Here is a 27,049-nt window from a genome sequence, read left to right on the forward strand (position 1 = left end):
CTGCAAACTCTGAGGCTGGAGGTGCGACGGCTAGAAATCTCACTCTGACGACGATTGGACATGGGTTAGAGTGGCTGCGGCAGCCTACCATGTGGCGATAAGGGCAGCAAAAAAGGATTTTTATGCTGCCTCTATTGCGTCCGCAGAGTGCTGTCCCAGGAGGTTGTTCCAAGTGGTCCAGAGCCTGGTCGGTCCAGTTGCCCTGGAACTGACGGAACATTTTAAGATCTCCTGTGATGAATTTGCAAATCACTTTGCGGATAAAATCGATGGTATAAAGAGTGCTATTCCATGTGCTGTGGACACAGTGAGTGAGCCAGAGGCGGCCAGTGGTGTCTTAGTGGTTTGGGACCGGTTCCAGCTTCTTCCATCTGATGAAGTGGACAAGGTGCTTTCAACCTTAAAGCCAACCACTTGCTTACTTGACCCTTGCCCTTCGTGGCTCATTATGAGCTGCAAGGATAGACTAAGCGAGGGGATCAAGGTGGTGGTAAATACATCCCTGGAAGAGGGAGTAATGCCATCAGCCCTCAAGGAGGCAATAATAAAACCAATTCTAAAGAAGCCCTCCTTGGATCCACAAGATTTGAACAACTTTCGCCCAGTCTCGAATCTACCATTTCTGGGCAAGGTGGTGGAGCGAGTGGCGGTGAAGCAGTTACAAGCGCATTTGGAGGAAGCGGATTATCTAGATCCCTTTCAATCAGGCTTCAGGCCTGGACACGGGACTGAAACGGCTTTGGTCTCCTTGGTGGACGATAGGAGGAGGGCGCTGGATAGGGACAAATGTACCTTCCTTGTCCTCCTGGATCTCTCAGTGGCTTTTGATACCGTTGACCATGGTATCCTTCTGGACCGCCTGGAGAGGTTGGGTGTAGGGAGCACTGTATTGCCGTGGTTCCATTCCTTCCTCTCTGGTAGGTACCAGAGAGTGGCATTGGGGGATGAGGTTTCGGATCCTTGGCCTTTCATCTGTGGGGTGCCACAGGGTTCCATCCTTTTCCCGATGCTGTTTAACATCTATATAAAGCTGCTGGGGGCTATCATCAGGAGATTTGGGCTGCAATGTCACCAGTATGCGGATGACACACAGCTCTATCTCTCATTCTGTACCAGTTGCAGCTTCCGGAACGTTTTCAGGGGTAACCCCACGTAGAGTGCATTACAGTAGTCTAGGCAAGAGGAGACCAGGGCATGTATCACCAATGGGAGCAGATGGTTGGGAAGGTAGGGGCACAGCCTTCATATCAGATGGAGTTGATACAGCGCTGCCCGGCTCACAGCCGAGACCTGAGCCTCCATGGACAGCTGGGAGTCAAGAATGACCCCCAGGCTGCGGACCTGGTCTTTCAGGGGCAGTTGTACCCCATTGAGCACCAGGTAAACATCCCCCAGCCTTCCCCTGTCTCCCACGAACATTACCTCGGTTTTGTCAGGATTCAGCTTCAGCTTATTCCTTCCCATCCAGCCACTCACCAACTCCAGGCACTTGGACAGGGGTTTCTACAGCCAACCTCGGTTCTTCCAAGCTACACAGCAAGTGGATTGGACTGTGAAAGACCAACCCAAATTGTGTTTGCATTTTGACAACTTTGTAGGGCAGTACAATATCTCAGAGAGGAGTTCAGGTCTCCTGCTCCCCTGGTGCATTCACTATAGCTGCCCAATTTCCCTGCTTTTTAAAGTTTGATAGAAATATCTATGGGCTATAGGTACATTCTTAAACTGCAATGTTTTTGCCTATTAGTGAAAAAAATCAATAAAATGCATCTATAACATTCAACAAAAATTTGTCAAAACAGAGTAGTGTAGAGAACTGAATTAAAATGTAAGAATCAACAGTACAGAAAAGCTTGGGTAAACATAAGATTTTAAGTGGTATTTAAATATCATTACTGCCTCTCCCACTTGATTCACCCAAGGGAGGGCATTCCAAAGGGTGGATGCTATCTTAGAGAAGGCCCATTTCTGACTTTTCATCATGTGGTAATCCACTGATCATGGAATGACCAGCAGGGTCTTCTGATTAAAACAAAACTTGCCAATTTAGTTTAAGAATATGAATTTCAAGTTACGTAAAGTGGCTGAGTTTAAGCATGACAGTAGCTGTAGAGAGGCCAAATGGCTTCTGCATTTGTTCTAAGTCTAACTTATTCAAAGGGAAACTTACAGCTGGATGGGCTATTAATAAAGCTATTAACTAAACTATTAGGAGATAATATGTTATGAAGGTGCTCATTTTTATTTTCTGTTGTTGACCAGATCACAGAAACACTATTTATTTCAACATTTCACTCTTACCAAGTTTAGATGATGTCTTTAATATGCATGTCTCCTGTATTCACTTGGTAAAATCAACCCTCCTCAAACAAGAGAACCTCTTACTGGTGCAAAAATACCTTAGGAAAAATTATCTGTGCTTCCTCTTACTGGCTTTTCTAAAGCTGGTAACTAAATGTTCAGTTTATGCTGTGCATATATTCACGAAGATACACAATATGTAACATCAGTGAGCTTCAATTTTGATTATGTTTTGGAAGTTGGGAGAGAATATGCCTAAAGATAGCTAAGAATATACACCAACAAAAGCATAATAGAGAAGTTGTGTTGGTAATAAGGTGTCAGGTTTTTCAGTTTTGCCAACTATAATATTAGCTTTCAGTGGAGCTGGGGAAGCTAAAGCTGTGTGCCAGCACTTGTTCACTTCCACATTTTAAAGGATGAACATTCTTTAGAAAGCTATGTACTTTAAAATTTATATCTACTTACCAATAAAAATCTAATCCTCCAAACCTGACTGTGGGCTCACCGTGCAGGCCTTTATAACAGTTAAATTGTGCTCCCAGAGGGACCTCTTTTCCTTCTAAGGGTCAAAACATTCAAATTCAGAAACTAGTCGTTCCTTCTAGGACAAACTCTAATATTTATTTCTGTATGGGGGAAAAAGTTCACAAAAGTTGCAAACCTGCGTGGCTATGTACACTCATTGATTCTAATTTGTAATACGTCAGTACCCTGAGAACAACCTTCTAGTAAACCTTTCCAGTCTACTTATGGGAGACTTGCCAAATATTCTAGGATAGTTCACATAGGCACCAGGATAACATAACTCATCCATGGAGCTTTTGTCAAAGTAACTCTTTAACACGTATGACATGGGGCCAGGGGAACAAGAAATACATACATTTGAAATGGCTTTTTTTCAGTTCTGTGGAAAACTGCCTACTATAATCTATTTCTGCAGAAAAAAATGCATTGTTACTAATTTAATAGACTATATTGAACACAAGCCAAATAACGCAACTAGAATAGATACAATACCAGTCACATACAAAATCAAAATTGTAATTAACTTTTTGAAGTGACTATTCCTAGGAAGCCCACATTTAATCACATAGTGCTTCAGGCATGCAAGGGTGTGCCATTGAATTGTATCTAAAATATGTACAAGTATCCTAATACACATTTCCAAGTAAAGCTTTGAATTTATTTTAATAAAAAGCATTTAAACCACACTAAGAACACTTTGATTCCCCAATCGTATTTGTCTATTACTTGACTATTAGAAAACCTTTTCAAACATTTAATGCATGCAAAAGTAACATAACTCTTTGACTTATACTCAGTATTTCAAATAAACATGCTAAATCATATCTGCGTCAATTTTGAGAGGTTGAAAACCCCCATCATTGTATTCTTGGATTTGAAAGTCTAGTGGTTCAGTTGCATTGTTCCAGGACAGGAATCCTCTTGCATTCCTTATGGTTCGATTTGCAGAGGTTATGAGAGGCAACGACTAAAGTAGTGCTGGAACTCTCAAGTGCTGAGAGAGCTTATTGGCCTATATATACTTAATTGCATATTACCTTGCCTCTTCCATCTTGTTAGATACAGAAATGGAAATACTTTTGTAGCTTAATGACCTAATATTTGAGTGTTTTTCAGGGAGTACTAATAACATGGCTACCACTAAGTTCAGCTTTGAGCATTGTGACTAGTGAGAGAAGATGATGGCTTATTTTGCCAACATTCACTTGTTTTCTGAACCTTGCTGCTTTAGCAGTTGTGTGTAGCAGATTTGTTATTAAATTTCTGTACTGCTCAATAGTGGTACAGAATACTGGAGTTCTCAATAGAAATTGAGCCATACTTGATAGTAATGAATACTTCCTCCTTTTGCTTTTTGGTATTGAACTTGGCTAAAAACGCTAAAACGGTCTTAAATGTTACTAAAGCATTGTTTAAAGACTTGCCCAGTCACACACTTTATGCTAGAAAACAAAACTATAATGAGATGGCCATAATGTGGTGCTTCACAGATTTATGAGGACCTTTGAGCTAATTAGATGTAGGCAAAGGCTTTCCTAAGATAATCACTTTGGAAGCCTTCTCTGAAACTGGGCTGCTGATAATGTGTAGCTGAAGGTCAAACCTTCCGCACAGTATTGTCCAAAGCTTAAACTGTGAGTTATGAAATGAACTATTGCAATAGTTCAGCTACTGAAAGTTTCAAAAATGTTTTACAGGTTTTTAGCTCAGATACAGGGAAGGGTGTTAAAATCTTGTAGCTTCTCACTTACTTATGATGGCAAATTATAAGGTCAACAGAACAGCAGTGTGTTGGAATGATAAACGTCATATTGGACATACAAAGCTTGCTAGCCCTGTTATGGAAAAGAAGCATGATTTTAGAAGTATAACAGTAAACTTTAAATATAATATTGTTAAAACATAGAATGCATTAGCTGGTTGTTGAGCCCAGGGGTGTTGAGCCCAGCCTTTCTCCTAAGGATCAAGGAGGGGGAAGGCATGAGTTGCAGGCGCCTCAGCCGTCAGCGGGCATGGACGATCCAGCTGTTGTTGAGTCTAGCCCAGACCTTGAGGAAGAGAGCAAGCTAGCCACCCCGCCAGTTTCCATGGATGGCCCTGCCCCTCAATGGGACAGCGCTCAGCCATCAAGCACCCCCACGGAGCCGTTAGGGGAGGATTCCGAAAGAGCGGTAACTCCTCCTGTGCCAAGCAGTATCCTAGAGACGCCCAACGCTTCCCAGCCCTCTGCTTCCCCGCCTGCAGATGAGGACCCTGTTCTGTCAGATGAGCCTGTGGAGACTCGCCCCCCTTCACCACGCTCACGACGTAGGGAGAAGTGGACAGGGCAGAGGGTGTGCGTGCGAAGGAGTGAGAGGTTACTCTCCAAGACCTCTCCTATTTAAGACTGCCGCGCTGTGCATGGGGCGCTGAGTCAACTTTCATCACATGTTGCAGAGCATGTCTAGAGGGCAGTTAGGGACTTGTAGTGAGTTAGCATAGGGTCTTTTCTATGAGGTGCTCAGCCTTCAATGTATCCATTACGTTAATAAAGCAAGAGTTCCTTGCACCCTCGTCTCCGACTTGTGATTCCCGCTCTGAACTGGACACTGATAAGGCATAGAGAAAATCTGAGTAGCCCAACATTCTTCACACGTTTCCTTTCCCAGATTTTTGGGGTTCCAAGCTGCCATGTCACTAAATATAGGTCAGAAAGAAAGACTTGAGCATTCTGTATCTTCCCCCATTCAAACTTTCCTGTCATCACTTGGAGTAAGGGAAAGCAGTGACTTGAATTCATATGGATTCCTCAGACTCTTTTCACACACACTTCAAGAGATGACCCATTCATTTTGCAGCTAAAGTAAATTGTTTCCTGATGATCATAGTATCCTGTTGGCAGAGCACAGAGATACCCACTCTTGAAATGGAGTGGTCAGTTTATTTCATCCTTTCTCCCTCCCCGCTCTTCCTCTCCAGTACTAGGATTTCCTGATGTTAGTTAAAATAGTCCACCCTCTTCCCAGTACTTTTCTATCCCTTTGAAGAAATATATAATTAGAAATGGGACTTCTTTTTTTTTTTTTGCAGAAGAACATAGTAGTGAGAACTTCCAGAAAATGTTTCATTGCTGAAAATATTTCATCCCACATCCTTGTTCCGCCAAGGACCATTAATCTTTAGAAAACAAGACACATCGAAATGGAGCTAAAATATCTTAAAAGTATATTTTTTCAGTTCCTCCTAATTTTCTCCCCCATTACCAGCTGCACAACAAAAGTCAGCACTGTGATGTTCGGTGAACAGAAATTCCTGTACACTGGATAAGCAAATATCCACTTGTTCTGCATTAGTAGGGCATGTACATCACTAAAGCAAACTTTTTTTGTCTTACCTATATTATTCTACTGTCTAAAATGGAATAAATTATTATTGTGGTTAATGCAGTGTGGGATACTTTCCAAGAAATGGATTACTCACAGTTGGGGACCATCTATGTAAGGCAGCTTAAGTGACATGGTGTGGGTACAGCTAACTAGTTAGGAGTGAAGTTCTGTGCCATCTCTTTTGTGTCCCAGATCCTTCCAAATACAAGCTAATAATACACTGCTTTAATGCTTAATCCTGATAAAAGGAATAGTAACCTAACTACAACATATCAAAGCATATGTATATCTTATTTATTGTATTTTATCATGTTTTATTGTATGCCGCCTAGAGTGGCCATCGGCCAGATAGGCGGCCTGTAAATTAAAGTTATTATTATTATTATTATTATTATTATTATTATTATTATTATTATTATTATGACAATGGAGCATAAAGACCTAAATGTGACTTTTCAGCTTGCACTCAAGCAGGCAGTACTGGGAGGAGAGCTATCTTTCATAGTAGTGTTATCTGGACTTCTGTCTGCACTGCCTCAGAACATGGAGGTTATATTTCTAGCTGATGTAGCTAATAGTCACCACTCCTGCTCTGTAGAATGGTACCTTCTGCAAGAGATGTCTTTTGATAATGTCATATCTGAAATTTACTGCCAAGAACAGTGTGTGTGTGTTATGTGCCTTCAAGTCAATTGTGACTTATGGCAACTCCATGAATCGGTGACCTCCAATAGCATTTGTTATAAACAACCCTATTCAGATCTTGTAAATTCAGGTCTGTGGCTTCCTTTATGGAATCAATCCATCTCTTGTTTGGTCTTCCTCTTTTTCTACTCCCTTCTGTTTTTCCCAGCATTATTGTCTTTTCTAGTCAATCATGTCTTCTCATGATGTGTCCAAAGTATGATAACCTCAGTTTTATCATTTTAGCTTGTAGTGATAGTTCTGGTTTAATTTGCTCGAACATCCAATTGTTTGTCTTTTTTGCATTCCATGGTATGCACAAAGCTCTCCTCCAATACCACATTTCAGATGAGTTGATTTTTCTCTTACCTGCTTTTTTCACTGTCCAACGTTCACATTCATATATAGAGATCGAAAATACCATGGTCTGTATGATCCTGACTTTGGTGTTCAGTGACACATCTTTGCATTTGAGGACCTTTTCTAGTTCCCTCATAGCTATCCTCCCCAGTCCTAGCCTTCTTCTGATCTCTTGATTATTGCCTGTCTTTTGGTTGATGACTGTGCCAAGGTATTGATAATCCTTGACAAGTTCAATATCCTCATTGTCGACTATAAAGTTACATAAATCTTCTGTTGTCATTACTTTAGTCTTTTTGACGTTCAGCCATAGTCCTGCTTTTGTGCTTTCCTCTTTAACTTGTATTAGCATCTGTTTCAAATCCAGGGCTGTGGAGTCGGTATGTCAAACCTTCGATTCAGACTCCTCTATTTTTCTACTGTCCGACTCCGACTCCTCTATTTTTCTACTGTCTGACTCCCGATTCCAACTCCTCCATAAATGGCAAATGTAAATTAATTTTTCTACTGTCTGCCTCCGATTCTGACTCCATAAATGACAAATGTATATTAATGTATTAATATTAATAAATTAATATTAATATTAAAATATTGATTTTATTTTGAAGTCTGAGTCAGTACATTTCTACTGACTCCACCCAAAGTTGCTTCCGACTCCGACTCCACAGCCCTGTTCAAATCATTACTGGTTTCTGCTAGTAGTATGGTATCATCTGCATATCTCAAATTATTGATATTTCTCCCTCCAATTTTCACACCTCTTTCATCTTGGTCCAATCCTGCTTTCCGTATGATATGTTCTGTGTATAGATTGAACATAAGCCCCATTTCCCCACAATTTCTAGTTCTTCTCTACTCCCTACTTTTGCATTCCAGTCTCCCATGATTATCAGCACATCTTGTTTTGGTGTGTGATCAATTTCTTCTTGTACTTCTGCGTAAAATCTCTCCAACTTTTCTTCTGTGTTTGCTGTTGGAGCATAGACTTGGATGATGGTTATGTTAATAGGTTTCCTGTTAAATCTCATTGATATCACTCACTCAGACCTTGCGTTACAGCTCCTAATTGCTTTTGCTACATCACTTCTCACTGTTAAAACAACCCCATTTCTTCTTAACTTCTGATTTCCTGCATAAAATATTTTGTAGCCTGATTGAAAATGTCTCATTCCCGTCCATTCCAATTCGCTCACACCAAGTACTGTAATGTTGATACGTTCCATTTCTTGCTTGACAATTTCTAACTTTCCCTGGTTCAATGCTTCTCACATTCCATGTTCCTGTTGTGTATGTTGTACAACTCCGGACTATCTTTTCGCATCCGTGCGCATCAACTTCCAGGCTTCCATTCGGCTTGAACCAGTTATGTCATTAGTCACAGTGCTACTCGTACTTGTCTGTTGTTCTTCCCCAGTAGGTCGCTGAGTACCATCTGGTCTCATCTTCTAGCAATATCTCATGTTGCATTTTGGATAGTCTATTCATAGAGTTTCATGGTAAGAGGTATTCAGAGATGGTTACCATTGCCTTCCTCTGAGTCTGGATGCATCTGAGTCTGGTGTCTCAGCTTTCACCATTCCGCCTTGGGTGCCACTGCTAGGAGTCTAGTCTCTTTGTCTAGACTCCTGATGACATTGCTGTCAGCTTCTTCGCCACTCTCAAACCCCTCACCACGTTAAGGTGTGCATCCTAGTGGGAGGCCAAAAACAGTAGGAGGGAATTATATTCAGATTCTTTTAAAAAGTTGTTTGACATTATGTGTAAAGACTTTCTTGCTTTATGTTACTTGATAAAACATGAAAAGATCTTTCTGCATATGGGCAGGAAAAAGTGCTATACACTCAGGTCTGTATCCAGGCTGGGTCCAGATGGTGCTTGCTTTGGCCTACCAGCTGAACATCCCTGGGCATCAGCTGCTTGCCGAAAAGAGAGCTGCTTGAGTGGAGTAGCAGTCACCATCTTGTTGAGTTCTGTTGTTTGCCTGGTTTCCTGTGCATTGCGAGGCCCAGAAGGATGGCAGAAGCTCAGAATCTTCCTCTTCTCTCTGCCCACCCAATTTGCTTCTTGAAGCTGCTCTGCCTTCCCTCTCCCCTTCTAGCTGGTCATGTAGGAGAGAATGAAGCTGGGCCAACAGTGGCATAGCAAAGGAGGTGGCAGAGCCACAAAGTGCACTTGGTAGTCTGTCTGTCCACAGTAGTGAAAAACCCAGTGAAGACATCTTGCAGTTCCTGTCCAGGTACTCATTCTAGTAATGGGAAGAGGAGTACAGATGTACAGTTGTGTGTATAGGTGAATGAATAAGACAACTTTAGTTCTCTCTATGGCTCCTCCCCCTATCAACATACTGATTAGACTGCTCCAAATCTTCTAATGCCCACTACCAATGAACATGTTAAATAGCACTGGAGATAGTACCATGCCAAAATCCCTAACATAGCACAAGTGCCAGAGAGAGCTGAGGAACACTCTCCTGGTGCCATTCTCAGGACTCAACTCTGATGTCTGAAGGTAGGAATTTTACCTTCATAATTAAATGCTTCCAGTACTCACTCCACTGAACCAGTTTGGGAAGATAGTATGGTGGATAGTATTAAAAGCCCTGAGAGACTGAGCAAAATTAACAGGGTCACACTCTCAGTTACTCTCTCTGTCTCTCAGTAAGAGACATATATTGTAGTAGATCTGTCTCGTTCAGGAATACCTGCAGTTGCTCTATTCTCCATTCTCTCCCTCACCTTTGCCCAGAAAGGGGTGTTGGTGACTGGTTTCAACTTAATGGATCATTGTTGGATGATCAAAGTTGCTTTCTCGTCCTATGCGCTGATTATGCTGATATATTTCACTTACGAGTTGCTTACTGTGAGGCACCTTGAAGTGATTTACAATAAAAATCCAAATTTATTGCTCATTGACCAGTCAGGCCATACCTTCATACACATGGTAAAACAAAACCAAAATAAATACAGAATACATTACCATAATAAGATCTAATTGTAAAGTAATCCATTACAAAGACTCAGTGTCATGTATTAACACACGTTATCATTTAAAACAATAAGCATCTTCTGCTTCCCTAGAGCCAGTCTGACAAATTTGGCTGTCCTGTATGATTTGTATTAATCTCTACTATCCAGTAGGAATAGAGTTAGAGGGGAATTGTTACTGATCCCTACAGTTAAGAGCTCAAAATATTGAATCCTCATATCTGAATGCAAAGTACATTCCATTAAAAAGTGTACAAAGTCCTCCACTTCTGGGTAACTGTCTGGACAATTTCAACCATACCATACTAAGACCATAACATCCCTTCATCTCCACAAATGGCAAGTAATTCAATATACATTTAGTCAGGAGCCATCTCAACTCATGTGAACAAATAAGAGCAAATATGGAGGCACCTTCCTAGGAAGGGCAGCAACTTTTATCTATTGTATTGGAATAACACCCAGCCATGAGTGCCATAGTGGTCTGAAAATCAACATCAATCAGTTGTCTGGCAACCATCTCTTGAGCAGTGTTGTAGCCCTTATAATCAAGTGGGCTAATGAAAAGCCCAACGAAGAAAAAAGTGTACATAGCTGCCCAAGAATTCCTCCCCATGTTCTTATACGCCAATAAACCAGAGATGAAGCCAGTTGAATGACTATCTTAAACCCAAAAGGTGATAGCTGCTTTCTTGGTGAGTGTTCCCATTGAATGACAAGCTGTCTCTAATTGGACAATTTCCTTAGAGGTAGATCTAGGTACCCCTAATGCTCAGGATAAGAACTTATGCTGTGCCAATTCCAATACTGAAATGTCCAAGTGGCCTCACGTAGGACCTCCATAGAGCATCTGGGCAAGTAGTTTACGCTTAACAAGCCCTAACAAAGGAGCCACTGTCTTCCCACCTGGTCCACAATTACATATATTAAAACCATTTCATATTTCATGTAAAAGAATTTAAAAACAAAAATTACATATATAAAATCCATTTTCAGATCCAGTGCAGATACCAACTGGGATAACAATCTCCACTTGAAAGAGAAAAGTTTCAGCAAGTGCCAAAAAGACAGCAGAGATGGCACTTGTCTGATACATGGGCGTTCCACAGGATAGATGGACACACTAAGGACCCAATTCCACACTCTCTGGAATGGACCTAATGATAATTGCTTAGAAGGATTGCTGTTTGGGTAGTGTGTTGTCTTATTAGTATATGACAAGCTGAAAACGCTTAACATTCATATCCTTTCCCATATTGCATTACTTCTGTTGAAGGAATGTTTCTGGAGTTAATGTTAAGGCTGGTTATATCTGATCTGTTGTCAACTGATAAAGTGACTTGAAGGCTACCTTGTTTTGGTTAACTATCCCTATAAGTTAGTTATTTGCATGGCTTTGGCGTATGCTAGCAAGAACACATCCATAAAGGAAGTTCAGTCCTGATTTAAACTTCGGCTCATAGCCAGAAACTCAGGAACTGGGTATCCTGAGTAAGCATGTCCTGGATCTACAAAATCTAGTTGTCCCTATTGATGACTTTCAGTAAGTGCTCTCAATTTAATGTAAAGTTATTCTAGTGCAACATCTGTGTAAATACATTGGTACCATGTGAATTAAATTGCATGCAAGTGAGTGGTGATACCAAAAGATTTTAAAAGAACTATTCATTAGAGTCCTAAAGCATCATTTCTTCAGTTACTTCAATATTTAGAAACATGAGAATTTCACTTCACCACTTAGTACTGCATCTGAATTATTATAGAATTATATTTTATATAGCATCGTTGATATGTGTCGTACTTTCCCAAGGTCAAGACAGATCCCCTGCTCTGAAGCACTTACAATTTAAAACATGGCATGGGGAAACAGGAAGAGAATAGAAGTAGAGGCAGGGTAAATAAGCAAGCAGTATGTAGAAGGAGAACTAGCTAAGGGCAGCATTACAGAGACAGAGCAGAAAGTGAGTGACCAACAGATCAGATCAAGGAGAATGAAGACTGAACATAGGCCTTTAGATTTTGCTATAAAGAGTCCTACAGTGATTCTTGTGAGGGCAGTTTCAGTGGAGTGCAGAGACTGGAAACCAGATCAGAGGGGGTCAAGAGTAGAGTTGGAAGAGAGTCAAGACACTGGGAGTAAGCAATCAAGCACAGGCGGGGTGTTGGTAGAGAGGGGAAGACAGATTAAGAAGTGTTTTGTTTTACAGGAGGGACAGTGTAATGTTTGAATGCAGTGTGTTGTAGTGGTTAGAGTGTTAGACTAGGACCTGGGAGGCCAGGGTTCAAATTCCCACTCAGCCATGAAGCTTACTGGGTGACCTTGGGCAGTCACTGCCTCTCAAGCTAACCTACCTCACAGTGTTGTTGTGGGGATTAAAGGAGGAGGAGGAGAACCATGTACACTACCTTGAACTTCCTGGAGAAAATATGGGATATAAGTGCAATAAATAATAATAGTGATGATTATAATCAGCATAGTGAAGGAGCCAGAGGGCAAAGAGGTTGATTATGTGAGCAAAAGAAAGGATAATTGTAAGGAAGTTAGCAGTCAGGAAATGGGAGGACATAGGGTTGGTCGGGTGAGGATAGATAATTCAATAAGGAAGGTGAGGGTAGAAGGAGGAGTAGGAAGAGGGGCAACTGGTAGGGGGAAGGAAGATGGATTAGAATGTTTTCATACTGAAGGAGGCCTAGTCTTGGACAGAGAGCAAGGAGTGGGAAGGCAATGAAAAACTGGGTCAGCCCTTGGCTGAACGTCAAAGTGAAAGAAGTGGAATTGTGACTCAAAGGTGTCATAGGACTGCTTAGCCATATACATGGCGGATGAGAAAAGGATGTGGTGCTTCTGTGAGCAATGTTGAATCTTGGTGCTATGAACTTGTTTCTTTTGCAGATTATATTCCCTTGTCATCTGGATTGGAATGAAGGAACCAACAATGGGATTGCACTCAAAATAACATTCCTGGAAAAGGTGTCTAATGGCTTTTTTCTTTTTTGGTGGCTTATATCCACTCTTTTGATGGTTTTCATATCTGAAGGATTTTCTTTTGGAAATATTTCAAAGAAAAATATTGTTCCTCGGAAATAACTTCCTCCTCCGAACACTGTACGTCATGGGAGACATGGCTAATAACTCGGTAGCATACAGTGGTGTAAAATATACTATAAAAGATTCTGGTCATGGAGACTTTGGCATCACACTTGAAGAGCTTCGTGACCTTATGGAATTGCGTGCTGCAGATGCTTTGCATAAAATACAAGAATGCTATGGAGATGCTCACGGAATCTGTACAAGATTGAAAACTTCTCCAAATGAAGGTAAGGGTAACTGTCCAAAGCTCCAAGTTACAAAATGTATGTTCATTTATATGGATATTGAAAGATATTCAGATCTATGCAGAAGCATGTATTGTTTGCATGGCTTTAATCATATAAGACTTTCAGTTAACAATAATCTACTGGTCAATGGCTCTTGGCCTGAATCTGCTATATATATATTTAAAAATGTCTGTACACTTATACATTCAGACGCTGCTTAAGATATCAACCAGATTTAACCTGATGGTTCCTGAGGTCATGGAGGAGCAGAGTTTTTGGATACCATTTTGAAACAAAATGTGAATGTTACTTTTTAAACAACTGCACTGATTTGGTCATTGTAGTAACCACCACCACTACTACCACCACAATCCACTTCTGTTAGTGGAGGGGGAAACACGGTGTCTTTATTTTTACTTCTCCACAATACCCAATATAGCAAAGCTTTTAGGGATTCCCCTTTGTTCCCTCAGCTCTGATGCTGTATGGCTCAAGTATTAGGCAAGCCTGAACTCCCCTATGACACTTCATCCTGTTAAAGTTCACAGCTATGAGTTCAATCCCTGTGACCTGATATTAAACTCTCCTTCATGTATGCTGTCACCATAGATATAACATATCTAAATGAACCTCTAACAAATAGCCAAATAATAAGGCATGTTTGTGTAAACCAAAACAGTATTTATTATATAACAGATGTACTTCAAAGAGCAAGATTACTTTATTCACAAGCTTACGGCTACAATACAGATCTTTTGTTCCTCCTTTATGTTACTGAATGTTCCTTATACAGTTAGAACCCTACCTAACTCACCTAGATATTCACACTAACTCCACCCTCACGTCAGCTAAATCCAAAATAATAAACCAAGCAAACCTATACGCTCTAAGCTCACAACCAATCAACCTAAGCAACCTATTTCAACTGTCAAAAATTGCCATCTGCTCAATATAAACAGTCAAACTTCAGTCACTCAGCCATGCACCATCCAGCACATACCAACATTCCACTCACTGCCCCCTCCCAACACTCACCACTTACCTCAATTGCACTGATACACCACACTTACCATAAATATCACAATATAATATCAAACATTTATATACAAGTATGGAACAGCAGTCACCACTTAAAATATAGTAAACAAATTTGGCATAATGTTCCTGAAGTTGAGGAGCAGATTTTGGTTTATGTTTGGATACCACAGGTGACCATTTTGAAACAAAATGGCAGACCTGATATTTCAAAAATGCACTGAATTAGACACCAGAGATTGTAACCATATTTGGCAAATGGTTCTTGACATCAAGGAGCAGGTTTTGGATATGTTTGGATACCGTTGGACATGATTTTGGCTGAACCTTTCAAAACTGCACCGATTGTCAATGACAAGTGCTGTTGGCCTCTTAGAATTCCTTAGCAATACGAGGCACTTCCCACTAGTATAAACTATAAATGGTAAAACCATGAATTTAAGAAATTTTACTGCATTTTGTTTGGGATTTCTGTATTGTCAACCTTGACAAGATTAGACGTTCATTCAATATAAAATTTGGCATTTTCATTTTTTATTAGTTTTAAGTGTTTAAAATAGTATTAGGTTTTAAAAAAAGACTACTTTTCTCTTGTATACTAACTTACAAGAAGTTTGTAAAGTTACAAATATTAGGCACCTTAAGGTATTGTACGTAAAAGCTATGTAGAAATGTATATATTTATATAGTTTTATGTACAACATCTTAAGCTGCCTAATATTTGTGTGTGTGTATATATATTAAAATACATTTATTTTGGAAACAGTTGTACAATTTTAAGGTCTTGTTTCAAAAGGCTGCCTTTTTTGTTTGTAAACACTTGTTTGTTGTAACAAATTACATTGAATATTCAAGGTTGCAGCCTGACACAAACATCTTGCAGCTTTACTTACAATCCACTTAGAAGTGTTATTTTATCTGTTCTTTTGACATTTAAGAGACTGGTTATAATATTGATGCCTAGGGATGGTTGGTTGGAGCTTCAAATCTAATCCTTTCAGTTTTGTGGTGTCTATATGTTGGTTAAGGGTAACAAAGTAAAATGAGCTGTTAGAGCAGCCTTCCCCAACCAGGTTGGGACTACAAATCCCATCATGATGCCATGCTTACTGGGAATAGGAGTTGTAGTTCAGCAACATCTAAAGGGCAAAAAGCTCTCTTTAAATGTATTATCTTAAACATTTTCTTTTGGAAAAAATAAATAAGATAAAGATTTAAAAAGACAAACCATCCAAGACAGAGAAAAGGTGCTTTTCTGCTAAACATTTGTTTGCTACAGGTAGGCTCTCTCTGTTACCTAATTCCTTAATATGTAGTAAAATAATTAATTTGTCTAATGCTTACCACAGCAGTTTCACAATTGGTAGGATTTGGGATTACTTTCTAACTGGCAGTTGAGAACTTGGCATTAACCAAGTTTTCAAACAAGACTGTCAGTACTTTGCACAAAATGGGTGAAAAAACCCATTACCATCAGCTTAGAATCAGAATAATTGTTTTTGAAACCGTTGTTGTTGTTGTTTGTGCCTTCAAGTCGATTGCGACTTGTGGTGACCCTATGAATCGGTGACCTCCAAGAGCATCTCTCATGAACCACCCTGTTCAGATCTTGTAAGTTCATGTCTGTGGTTTCCTTTATGGAATCAATCCATCTCTTGTTTGGCCTTCCTCTTTTTCTACTCCCTTCTGTTTTTCCCAGCATTATTGTCTTTTCTAGTGAATCATGTCTTTTGAAAGCATAGTATTCATTGATTGTCGTTCACATGGAGAAAAACTCTGGTCTGCAAAATGACATCTCCAGTAGCCCAGATATTTCATCCTGTAAAACCTTTTAGTTATTGTGGTGTTAAATATCACTTCATTGTGGGGGGTTTAAAAGATGTTTGTGATTTGTACATGGTGGATAACATTTTTAAACTGATTAAACTTAGTCTGACTTGTTTCCCCCCAGAATTTGTGGAATCTGAAAACTTACTATAAGTTTTAGGTATAAAAAGGTAAAGGTGTCCCCACACTTCTAGTGCGAGTCATTTCTGACTCTTAGGGTGACGTCTTGCGATGTATACTAGGCAGACCGTATGTATGGGGTGGGATTGCCAGTTCCTTCCCCGGCCTTTCTTTACCCCCCAGCATATGCCGGGTACTCATTTTACCGACCACAGATGGATGGAAGGCTGAGTGGACCTCGACCCCTTTTACTGGAGATTCGACTTCCTCCTTCCGTTGGAATTGAACTCTTCACTGAATTTTGTTTTAAGGTGGTTCTATATATTACCTAATCAGGCCTATCGGAAAGATGAGACCAATACAAGAGTGTTAAAACAAATACATGAAATCACAGAATTATGCAAATGAGAGGCTTATCTATCAAGCTTGTGTGTGTGTTTTTTTCTCCTGGAGCAGAGTACCTCCAATGAGATTTTTCTTCTCTGATATTTGGTTGAAAAGAGGCTTGTCCTGAAATGTACAGGCACCGGCCTCAAGCTAGTATCTGTTTTCCGGGTCTACCATCCTGTAACACATGGGTATCTTCATCTTCAAATCTTTTCATCTCCATGGAATGGACTGTTGCCCTTTATGGCATAATAACCTGAGGGCAGACAAGTGTTTCCTTTTCCCTGCTGCTAATAATTCCATCGTGAATAATTCTTTCCTGTACCAGCAAAAAACAAAGTAGTGGTTGCTGTTCTAGTTCTTGTTTTGTTTATCTTCTCGTCTCATTGTTCCTTAGAGTAAGATTCTGAGAGATCAAACAATGAGTAAATATTATTCCATTAAGTTTAATAAGGAAAAGCAGTACAGGGTATTCCTTTTCCCCTCAGCTTGTAGGAATATCCACATTTGTCTCAAAATCCCATGAATAATTCTTGGGAAAATAATTGGACAGAACTTTTTTATAACTTCCAAACTCATTTCAATAAGGATATAGAGTCTGGCCTGAATTGTGCTAACAATGCTATTCATGTTAAATAACAAATTATTATTATTATGAAAGGGGCTGTATAGTCAACTATTTATTAAACTTATATCCTGTCCTTCCAGTAGGAGCCCAGGGGTATTTAAATATCTAAGAAACTTTCAGTAGTCATGGTAAAGTTTCCAAGTGGTCCAAGTTGCTTCGATACATACTGCATCCATCTTAAAATGTGGATGAGAGTGAGGCCTGGTTGAATAGTGCTGAAATACCACAGACTGGAAATCATAAGGCTGGATTGCTGTAATGAGCTCTATGTGGGGCTGCCCTTGAGGTTGGTCCAGAAGCTGCAGCTGGTGCAAAATACAGCGGCAAGACTGCTCACTGGGGTAGGGTATCACCAACATGTCACCCCACTGCTGAAAGAATTGCACTGGACGCCTCTTTGCTCAAGTTCAAGGTTCTAGTTTTGGTGTACAAAGCCCTATACAGCTTGGGACCATGATACCTGAAAGACCGTCTTATCCCTTATATACCCAGTTGATCACTGCGCTCTGCAGGTGAGAGCCTCCCGCAGATACATCTCATCAGGAGGTTCGTTCTGCACAACATAGGAAATGGACCTTTAGTGTGGCGGCACCTACCCTGTGGAACTCCCTACCCTTAAATATTAGACAGGTGCCATCTCCGTTATCTTTTCGACGCCTGTTGAAGATTTTCCTCTTTCAACAAGCTTCTCTGTTGCAATTGCTTTTTAATATGCTTTTAAATATGCTTTTAATATGATTTTTTTAAACAATATGTTTTTAACCTTTTATTTAAAAAGTCTTCAAAGCTTTTAAAAATGTTTTTAAAGTTGTTTTGTTTTAATGTATTTAAAGTCTGTTTTTATGATGTTTTTAATGCTTTTGTTTGCCACCCTGGGCTCCTGCTGGGAGGAAGGGCGGGATATAAATCAAATAATTAGTAAGTAAGTAAGGTGTCTAAGGGAGGAATCTGGTCTTGTTCAACTGATAGTAAGGAATTAGCAGAAACGCAAAATCTGACTGGCTGGATAACTTGCTGAGCAATCCTTTCTTTGCAAGAGGATTACTTCAAAGGTGAACTGAGTGAATCTAATTCTTTATGCCAGATATGCAGTTGCTGCCACACTTCAGATAAGAATATATTCAAACTCCATGTGTTGGCCTGCCTTATAATGGCACTGTGGGTTTCTCTGTGTAGTATGTAATGAAGAGAAAGCCCTTTCAAGATATAACCTCTCTCATTGGTGTTCAGCATCAAGATAGGTGTCATTGTCATGTGGTAAAAAATGCAATTCTGAATTGGGGAAACACGAGATTTCAGAATTGGCTTTCAAAACTGCATACATGCAGACTTCTGCTTAACCCTCATGCTTGAAGTTAAGTTTCTGAGAAAACTACGAACTAAAGCAAATACTGAATGTAGGTGCTCCAAAATAAATTCTTGGCTTTCTTGGGAATTGCCTTGTCTAGACTCTGCAGCACATGAAAAACTCAAGGAAACAAGCCATTCTGTTAAATGCATAAGACTGTAAGTAGGAAAACTCAGCAGCCATTTTTTTTGCTGTACGATAAAAAATCTACAAAAGACTTCCACCTCATATCACACAAGTCTATAACTTCAAGAAAGCATAGGACATAAAGAGTACCTGTTGCATTCACTAAATACAAAACTGCAACTTTGCATTATATACTTAATGTGTTTATAGAATTGCCCAATGGGAGCACTGACGTTTTTTCTTGATGTGTAGATGATAAAACTGCTCTAAATTCTTTTTCTTTCTAATATTTAGGCTTGAGTGGAAACCCAGCAGATATAGAGAGGAGATCAGCTGTGTTTGGGAAGAACTTTATACCTCCTAAAAAGCCAAAAACATTTCTTCAATTAGTATGGGAAGCACTACAGGATGTTACATTAATTATATTAGAAATTGCAGCCATAGTATCACTGGGCCTTTCTTTTTACCAACCACCCGGAGGGAATGAAGCATGTAAGTAAACCATATATTTTTTGGTGTACCTTGAAATGTATTTCTAAGTTTGAATATTGTTTGCCAGTCTGTGCATTGTGATTATCTTAGGAAACCATGAAGTTGTTTTATAGCTTCCTAATACAGAGACAGGCACAACTGTGTGATAAGCAAATTCCATTAAATTCACTTCTAGTCAGCACTTGAGACAGATAGAGATTACAATTTTTATTGCAGAGTACCCTATTCATAGGGTCGCCATAAGTCAGAATCGACTTGAAGGCAGTGTATATATATAGATCCAGCAGCATTGACCAAAAGGGAGAACTTTTGGATATACTCTCTGGACACATTGGCACCACATGGCCTGAACCTGGAGGACAGTACCACCACTACTTAGCTTCTGCAAATGAAGCCCCTCTGAGCATTCCATCCTCAAAGCTCTATAACTCCCACCTTGGTAACAGCATTTGTATGTTGGCAGCTGATGAAGGCGGAAGCTGAAACGTTGTGTTAATATAATAAAAACCTCTGTTTGGTTAATCACAATTACGTTTATATATATTTTAGGTGATTAACGGAATCCTTATAGGGATCCAGAGCAAACTTGAGTGAAGTTCTGTTTGTTGCTTTCAAAACTGTGGTACTGGTAAATTTTGAGGTTTACCATTTAATTCCCTCAAGTATAAGCTTCTCCCTGCAGCAGACCTAGGCTCACATCCTCTCTTCCCTTGCTCTCCTCAAGATGTGGAAATGTGAACCTTTAAACAGAAGTACTGTATTGGAATGCAGGAACTTCTGGTTCTGCCATTGATTATCTCATGTGAAAGGAACATGATCAGGAGAATAGTGGAGGGAGGGCAGCTTCACCCCTTTTTGTTCTTGCAGTAGAAAGCTAATATTGGCATAATATTTGGTAAATTGTGGATTTTAATGTTGTACCAATGACACAAGTCCCTTAGTACTTGCTAGCTAAACATACAATCTTGATGGTAGGTAGCATAAGTGCCTCCAAACATGCAGTGAATGTGCACCATGGACTCTGTTTAAAGACTCGGGTCTCCCCTTCAGAAGTTGCATAGTACACTAGTGACTGCCATGCCAATGACCAGTGCGATACAATAAGCCTGGGCTGACATGCTATTTGTTTCAAATTGGCCATCTTGTTGCTTGTCCTTTTGAAAATTAACTGCTGTTGTCTATGCCAACCTTTAGTTTGTATTAAATATTCCTTTCTGAATGCTTTTTTTTTAGAGGGAGGGAGTTGTACCTAGCCTTGTAGCTCCTGTAGCTATGAAACATGATAAAATCATGATATAACCCCAGAACTCTTGAATATAACAGAACAAAATCATCCTAAAATGTTCACATTGCACATGGTATAGCAGCAGCAGGCAATAGCTCTGGGGTGGAAAGCTGGCGGTGTCATTTTAAGTCTGCTCATTGAATAAAGGCCTTCCTTTGCTAAAGATGTTATGGATGGTAGTGGGAAAGGCATTCATCCTATTTCTAAAATAATATTACTTCGGGAACTTCTCTAGGATAGTGTACTATAATACTACTGAAAAGACTCTACTCCTCATATGTTAATCTGACCTCTGAGTAGGTTGGAAACAGGTCTCCCCTAAAGACTTTGGGATGTGCGGAAAAAGCATTTCCTTAAATCAGTTGCAGGGAACCTGTAGCCCTCCAAATGTTGGTTTACTCTCGTTCCCATCAGCCCAATCTAGCGTGGCTAGTTGTCCGGAATGATGGGCATTGTAGTCAAAGAACATCTTGAGAGTCACAGATATCCTACCTAGTGCCTTGGGTAATCTGGACGAAAGCCACTTAGGGGTTTAAAGGTTAAACTATTGCTTTGAATTGTGCACTGAAATGGATTTAAAGTCACTGCAGTTGTGCTATTACAGGTGTTAACATGCTTCTAATAGTTAGCTAGCACACAGGCTACTGCATTTTGAATCAATTGAAATTTCTGGACATTCTTTGAATGTAGCCCTGTGGTGGCCTAGTTTAGACAATCAAAACCTTGGATAATAAGCCTGGATATACATGAGTTTTATGAACCTGTATGGAGCCTCTTTGTTTCCACTTCACTACTCCCTTTGTTAGAGTGGGAAAACAAACCAGGAAGTTGCAGTTAACCATAGTTTCCCATTGTGTGTGAACCAAGAACTATGGTGGTTTAGTGGCATCCAAACGAGCCAGGATTGGATCCCATAAAGAAAATGAATGAGGGTACATGAATATCATGCATATCCTGACTTGCTAAGCCAGGATTTGATCAAACATGATCATAAAGTGCAACTTCAGTCCACTCTGATGGTTAGTACAGCATGTTTGATGCAGCATGCACATAATTTTCTAGGAGTGGGGGTTCAGAAATTACCTGAGCTCAGGATCCAAGCATTACTTTCTACTAGCTAGTTTTGAGGTCCAAGTCCTATTTGACAGTACAGCAACATATGAATTTATCAACTTAGACATTCCCTTAAAATTATGTAACTTGGGCTTTATGTGAAGTTGATTTTTAACTGTTGATTGTTTCCCTCTTCCTCACAATTATGTTTTATGCAAGATCAAATATTAAACGCATTATTTTCTGGTACACCACAAAATGTGGGGAATGTATGGAATTTGGCTGATAAGATCCTTGCTTTTCATTTTTTAGCTAAAATTGTATTACAGTTACTAATTTTTCAGGGAAGAGTTCTGTGATGCCTTAAAGACTAAGCTTCTCTGTGGCAAGAGTTTTTCATAAACTATATTCCACTTCTTGGTTTTTTCCCTAAGCTAGATTACTGATACTGTCTCCCATAGGTGTTAGAAAAGCTATATTGAGGTTATTAATAATAATAATAATAAATAATAAATTTTATTTCTAGTCGCCTATCTGGCCGAATCAACGGCCACTCTAGGCGACGTACAATTTCATCAATAAATACAATAAAACCACAAGAATCATAATAATAATTAATAATATCAGTATTAAAACTAAACCACCTCAGAGGTCCCGTAGGCCTGCCTGAACAGCCAGGTTTTCAAGGCCCAGCGGAAACCTATCAGGGAAGGGGCCTTGTTCATTTTTTAATCAGAATTCATGATGAAACATTTTTTTGAATGCAAGATCATTCATTTAGAGTCCTCAGAATGGGGATTTGTTTCCTCCAACAGCCAGTGTAAGAAGTAATCTGATCAAATCATGCCATTGCAAACATATGTGCTCTTAATGCCAAGTGAGAAACATGTTCAAAAGGTGAACAGACAGGACAAATCTGCTGTACTACCTAACTGTTAACTGTCCCTAGCTACACAAATTGATTCTGACACTGCAGTCCTAAGTATTGTGCTTATAGTATTATCAAATAAACATGCATAAAGCTTGCTAAAACACATTTAATAATAGTTTAACAACGGCTTTTCAGCCAGCTGAAAAGCAACCTTTAGGTTTTAATTGGAAATGTGAACAATCTTACAGTGTTTGTCATTTAAACTTATATAGGAACCCTATCAACAAAAAAGTATTATGCTCTCTATTATTTATTTGTATATTTCCATACCTTTTAATTTATTTTATTTAACAAAATTGTGAAGTCGTAAAGACCTCCAAGAAGTTTACAAAAAACATTAGTTATTTCTAAAACAGTTAAAAACAATAACTTTTGAATGAGAGCTAAGAATTGCAAACAGCAATAAAACTTAAGTCTCATCACCTCATTTGTAAGAGCAGGGAGGGCTATCTCCGTAATTTAACCTGGTGAGTGGATTTGTCAAAGCCTGTCTTAACCTGAACCACAAGTATACCATGTTGAATGGTATCAAACAGGGCTGTGGAGTTGGAGTCGTGGAGTCGGAGTTGGAAGCAATTTTGGGTGGAGTCGGAGTTGGGAGTCGGTAGAAATGTACCGACTCCGACTTCAAAATAAATTTTGATTGACAATTTTTTAAAAATATAAATTCAAAATGTCAAAGAAGCTTCCCATGAAGTCAGCTGTAGTTGAGCATTTCACCATAAGTCAAGATGGAAAACATTTTGTGTGTCAGTGTATGACACAGGACCCAGATGAAGACAAATGCTGTGATGCCAAGATCAGCGCATATTCAGGCAGTGATAAAAATGCTCCTATGAGAGTTTCCAATTTAAAAAGACATTTACAGCCCTTTCCAGGGCTGTGGAGTTGGAAGCAATTTTGGGTGGAGTCGGAGTTGGACAGTAGAAAAATAGAGGAGTCGGAGTTGGAGTCAACTCCACAGCCCTGGTATCAAAAGCTGCTGAGGTCCAGGAGAATCAAATAATAGTCTCTTATCAGGGTGATCTAAACCTACTTGCAAAATCTTCTGGCATTTCACCCAAGTTAAAACCATGAAGTTAGTCTTAAAATCATAAACAGTTAAAACAGCAGCAGAATAAAACCAATGTAGAAAGCAAATAGCGCAACAAATTGAAAGTACTAAAACAAAAAAGCCTGGGAAAATAAAAGGTCTTTATCAGGTGCCAGAGAGTCCACAATGTAGGTGAACTCTTAGGGGAGGCCATTCTACAACTGAGGTGCCACTACTGCAAATTTGTTTATTTATTTAAAACATTTATAACCCGCTCTATTTCCGAAGACTCAGAGCGGCGAACAAGAAACAATCATACACAAAGGTTAAAATGAGCAATAAAAACAATTTTAAAATAAACATAATCACAGCAGGACCTGTCAATAATTAAAAGACATCCTAAACATCATTTAAATTAAATGCTTGACGAAATAGGAACGTCTTGACCTGGCGACGGAATACAACAAGAGATGGAGATAACCGCACTTCTAACGGTAAGGAATTCCACAGCCTGGGGGCAATAACAGAAAAGGCCCTACATCTAGTTCCCATCAGATGAGCTTGGGAAGTTGGGGGGATCATAAGAGGAGGATCAACAGAGGACCTCAAGGGTCGGGAGGGTTCATAAAAAGACATACGACCAGACAAATAGAGAGGGCCCAAGCCGTGTAAGGCTTTAAAGGTTAAGACCAGCACTTTGAATTGGGCTCGGAAGCAGATCGGCAGCCAGTGTAGTTGTTGTAGAAGAGGAGTTGTATGGGCTCGTAGGCCAGCTCCTGTTAACATTCTAGCTGCCGCTCTCTGAACCAATTTAAGCTTCTGAGCTGTTTTCAAAGGCAGCCCCACATAGAGCGCGTTGCAGTAGTCTAACCGGGATGTAACTAAGGCGTGTGTTACCTTTGTCAAGTCGGATGTCTCCAGAAACGGGCGCAATTGGCGGACCAGTCTTAACTGGGCAAAAGCGCTCCTGGAGACCGCCGAAACCTGGGCCTCCAGGTTCAAAGCCGAATCCAGAAGCACCCCCAAACTGCGAACCTGAGTCTTCAGGGGGAGTGCAACCCCATCCAACATTGGTAAATTCCCTATGTCCCAATCAGTCTTACGACTAACAAGGAGCACTTCTGTTTTGTCTGGATTTAATTTCAGCTTATTCACCTTCATCCAGCCCATCACTGCAGTCAGGCATTGGTTTAGGGGCTGAATGGCTTCCCTAGCATCTGGAGGGAAGGAAAAGTAAAGCTGGGTATCATCAGCATATTGATGGTAACGAATTCCAAACCTCTGGATGACCTCGCCCAGCGGCTTCATATAGATATTAAATAACATCGGGGACAACACCAAACCCTGAGGGACCCCACATGTTAGGGGCCAGGGGTCCGAGCAGAAATCACCGAGTACAACCATCTGAGTCCTACCCTCCAGGAAGGAGCAAAGCCACTGCAAAACAGTACCTTGCAATCCCAGCCCAGAGAGACGGTCCCGGAGGATGCCATGGTCGATGGTATCAAAAGCCGCTGAGAGATCGAGGAGAACCAACAGGGACACACTCCCCCTGTCTAGTTCCCTACGGAGGTCATCAATTAAGGCCACCAAGGCCGTTTCAGTCCCGTGGCCAGGCCTGAAACCAGATTGGAGTGGATCATAATAATCCGTTTCATCCAAAAAACGTTGGAGTTGTGAGGCAACTGCTCGCTCCACGATTTTACTTAGGAATGGGAGATTGGAAACTGGGCGAAAATTGTCTAAATAGAGGGGGGTCTAAAGAAGATTTCTTTAATAATGGTCTAACAATGGCCTCTTTTAGACATCCAGGCAAGCAGCCTTGTTGGAGAGAGGCATTAACCACCCCCCAAACCCAATTAGCCAGTCCCCCTCTGGCCTGCTTTATGATCCAGGAAGGACAGGGATCAAGCTGGCAAGTAGTAGATTTTATTTATTTATTTTATTTATTTTATTTTATTTAATTCAATTTTTATACCACCCATAGCAAGGCTCTCTGGGCGGTGTACATTGGATAAAAAAATATATATTTACATTCAATTTAAAAACCACCTGATCATCAAATCAACAATTTAAACATACAACAAAAGTGAGATAACATAATAAACCCATATTAAATACAAATCAAAAGTAATTAGAGAAAAAAACAGATGAAACATATAACTATCTTTACAAACATTAAATACAAATACTAAAATAAGAAGCTTATCTATATCTCCGGGGTGAACAAGCTGAAAAGAATCCAACTTAATAGGACAAACAGAATCCAAAGGTACATCCCTAGAAACTGCATAAATATTGGCATCTAGGTCGGAACAAATCTGAGCGACTTTGTTCTCAAAGTGTAAGGCAAATTCTTGGCATCGGATAAATGAGTGACCTTCGGTTGATTCATGGTGGTCAGGATTGAGCAGCCCTCTGACCACCCGAAAAAGTTCAGCTGGCTGGTTGTCAGCTGAGGAGATAGAAACCGAGAAAAAAGCTCTTTGTGCAACACGTCTGGATGCCGCATAGATCTTAGGGAATTCCTTGACACGAAGTCTGTCAGATGGGTTCTGAGTTTTCTGCCAGCGTCGCTCTAGACCCCTATGAGTGCGCTTCATAGTCATCAACTCACTGGAAAACCATGGAGCTGATCTGACCCGGAGACGCACGAGGGGACGCTCGGGAGCGATAGAGTCAAATGCCCTAGTCATTGCATTATTCCAAAGATCGACCAGGGCTTCAACTGAATCGCTTACTCGGGAGAGAGGAAATTCCCCAAGAGCTGAAAGGAAACCGGTAGGATCCATTAATCTCTTGGGGCGGACCATTTTAATAGGTCTCTTCTCCTCAGGAGGGGTGTGAGTCGTAGATAGTCTAAATCTGACCAGAAAATGATCTGTCCATGACAACAGGATTATTGAAAAATCCCCTATTCCGAGATCTTTCTCATCCAATCCTGCATAGAAAACAAGGTCAAGAGAGTGTCCCGCAACATGAGTGGGGGCAGAGATTAGTTGGGAAAACCCCATGGTCGTCATGGCAGCCATGAAGTCCCCTGCCGCTCCACTAAGGGAAGACTCGGTGTGTACGTTGAAGTCGCCCAGAACTAAAAGTCTGGGAGACTCCAACAGCAGCCCTGAGATCAGCTTAGAGAGCCCGGGTAGAGAGACTGTTGGACAGCGAGGAGGATGGTAGATCAACAGAATCGCTATTCTGTCTCGTCCACCAAGCTTTAAATAGAGATATTCAAGCCCAATAG

The 27,049-nt window shown here is 40.3% G+C and overlaps 1 protein-coding gene across 5 annotated transcripts in view; it reads left to right on the top strand.

The window, feature by feature from the left end:
* ATP2B1 (ATPase plasma membrane Ca2+ transporting 1) overlaps positions 1–27,049 on the top strand; it is a 101,770-nt gene that overhangs the window by 22,688 nt on the left and 52,033 nt on the right. For all 5 annotated transcript variants that reach the window (XM_061639591.1, XM_061639589.1, XM_061639586.1 and 2 more), the window contains exons 2-3: positions 13,116–13,540; positions 19,306–19,503. In XM_061639591.1, coding sequence (XP_061495575.1) covers positions 13,336–13,540; positions 19,306–19,503 — 403 coding nt within the window. In that variant the 5' untranslated portion in view covers positions 13,116–13,335. The remainder of the gene's footprint in view (positions 1–13,115; positions 13,541–19,305; positions 19,504–27,049) is intronic.

Source organism: Rhineura floridana, chromosome 8 (genome assembly GCF_030035675.1).
Source record: "Rhineura floridana isolate rRhiFlo1 chromosome 8, rRhiFlo1.hap2, whole genome shotgun sequence".
NCBI classification, from domain to species: Eukaryota; Metazoa; Chordata; class Lepidosauria; order Squamata; family Rhineuridae; genus Rhineura; species Rhineura floridana.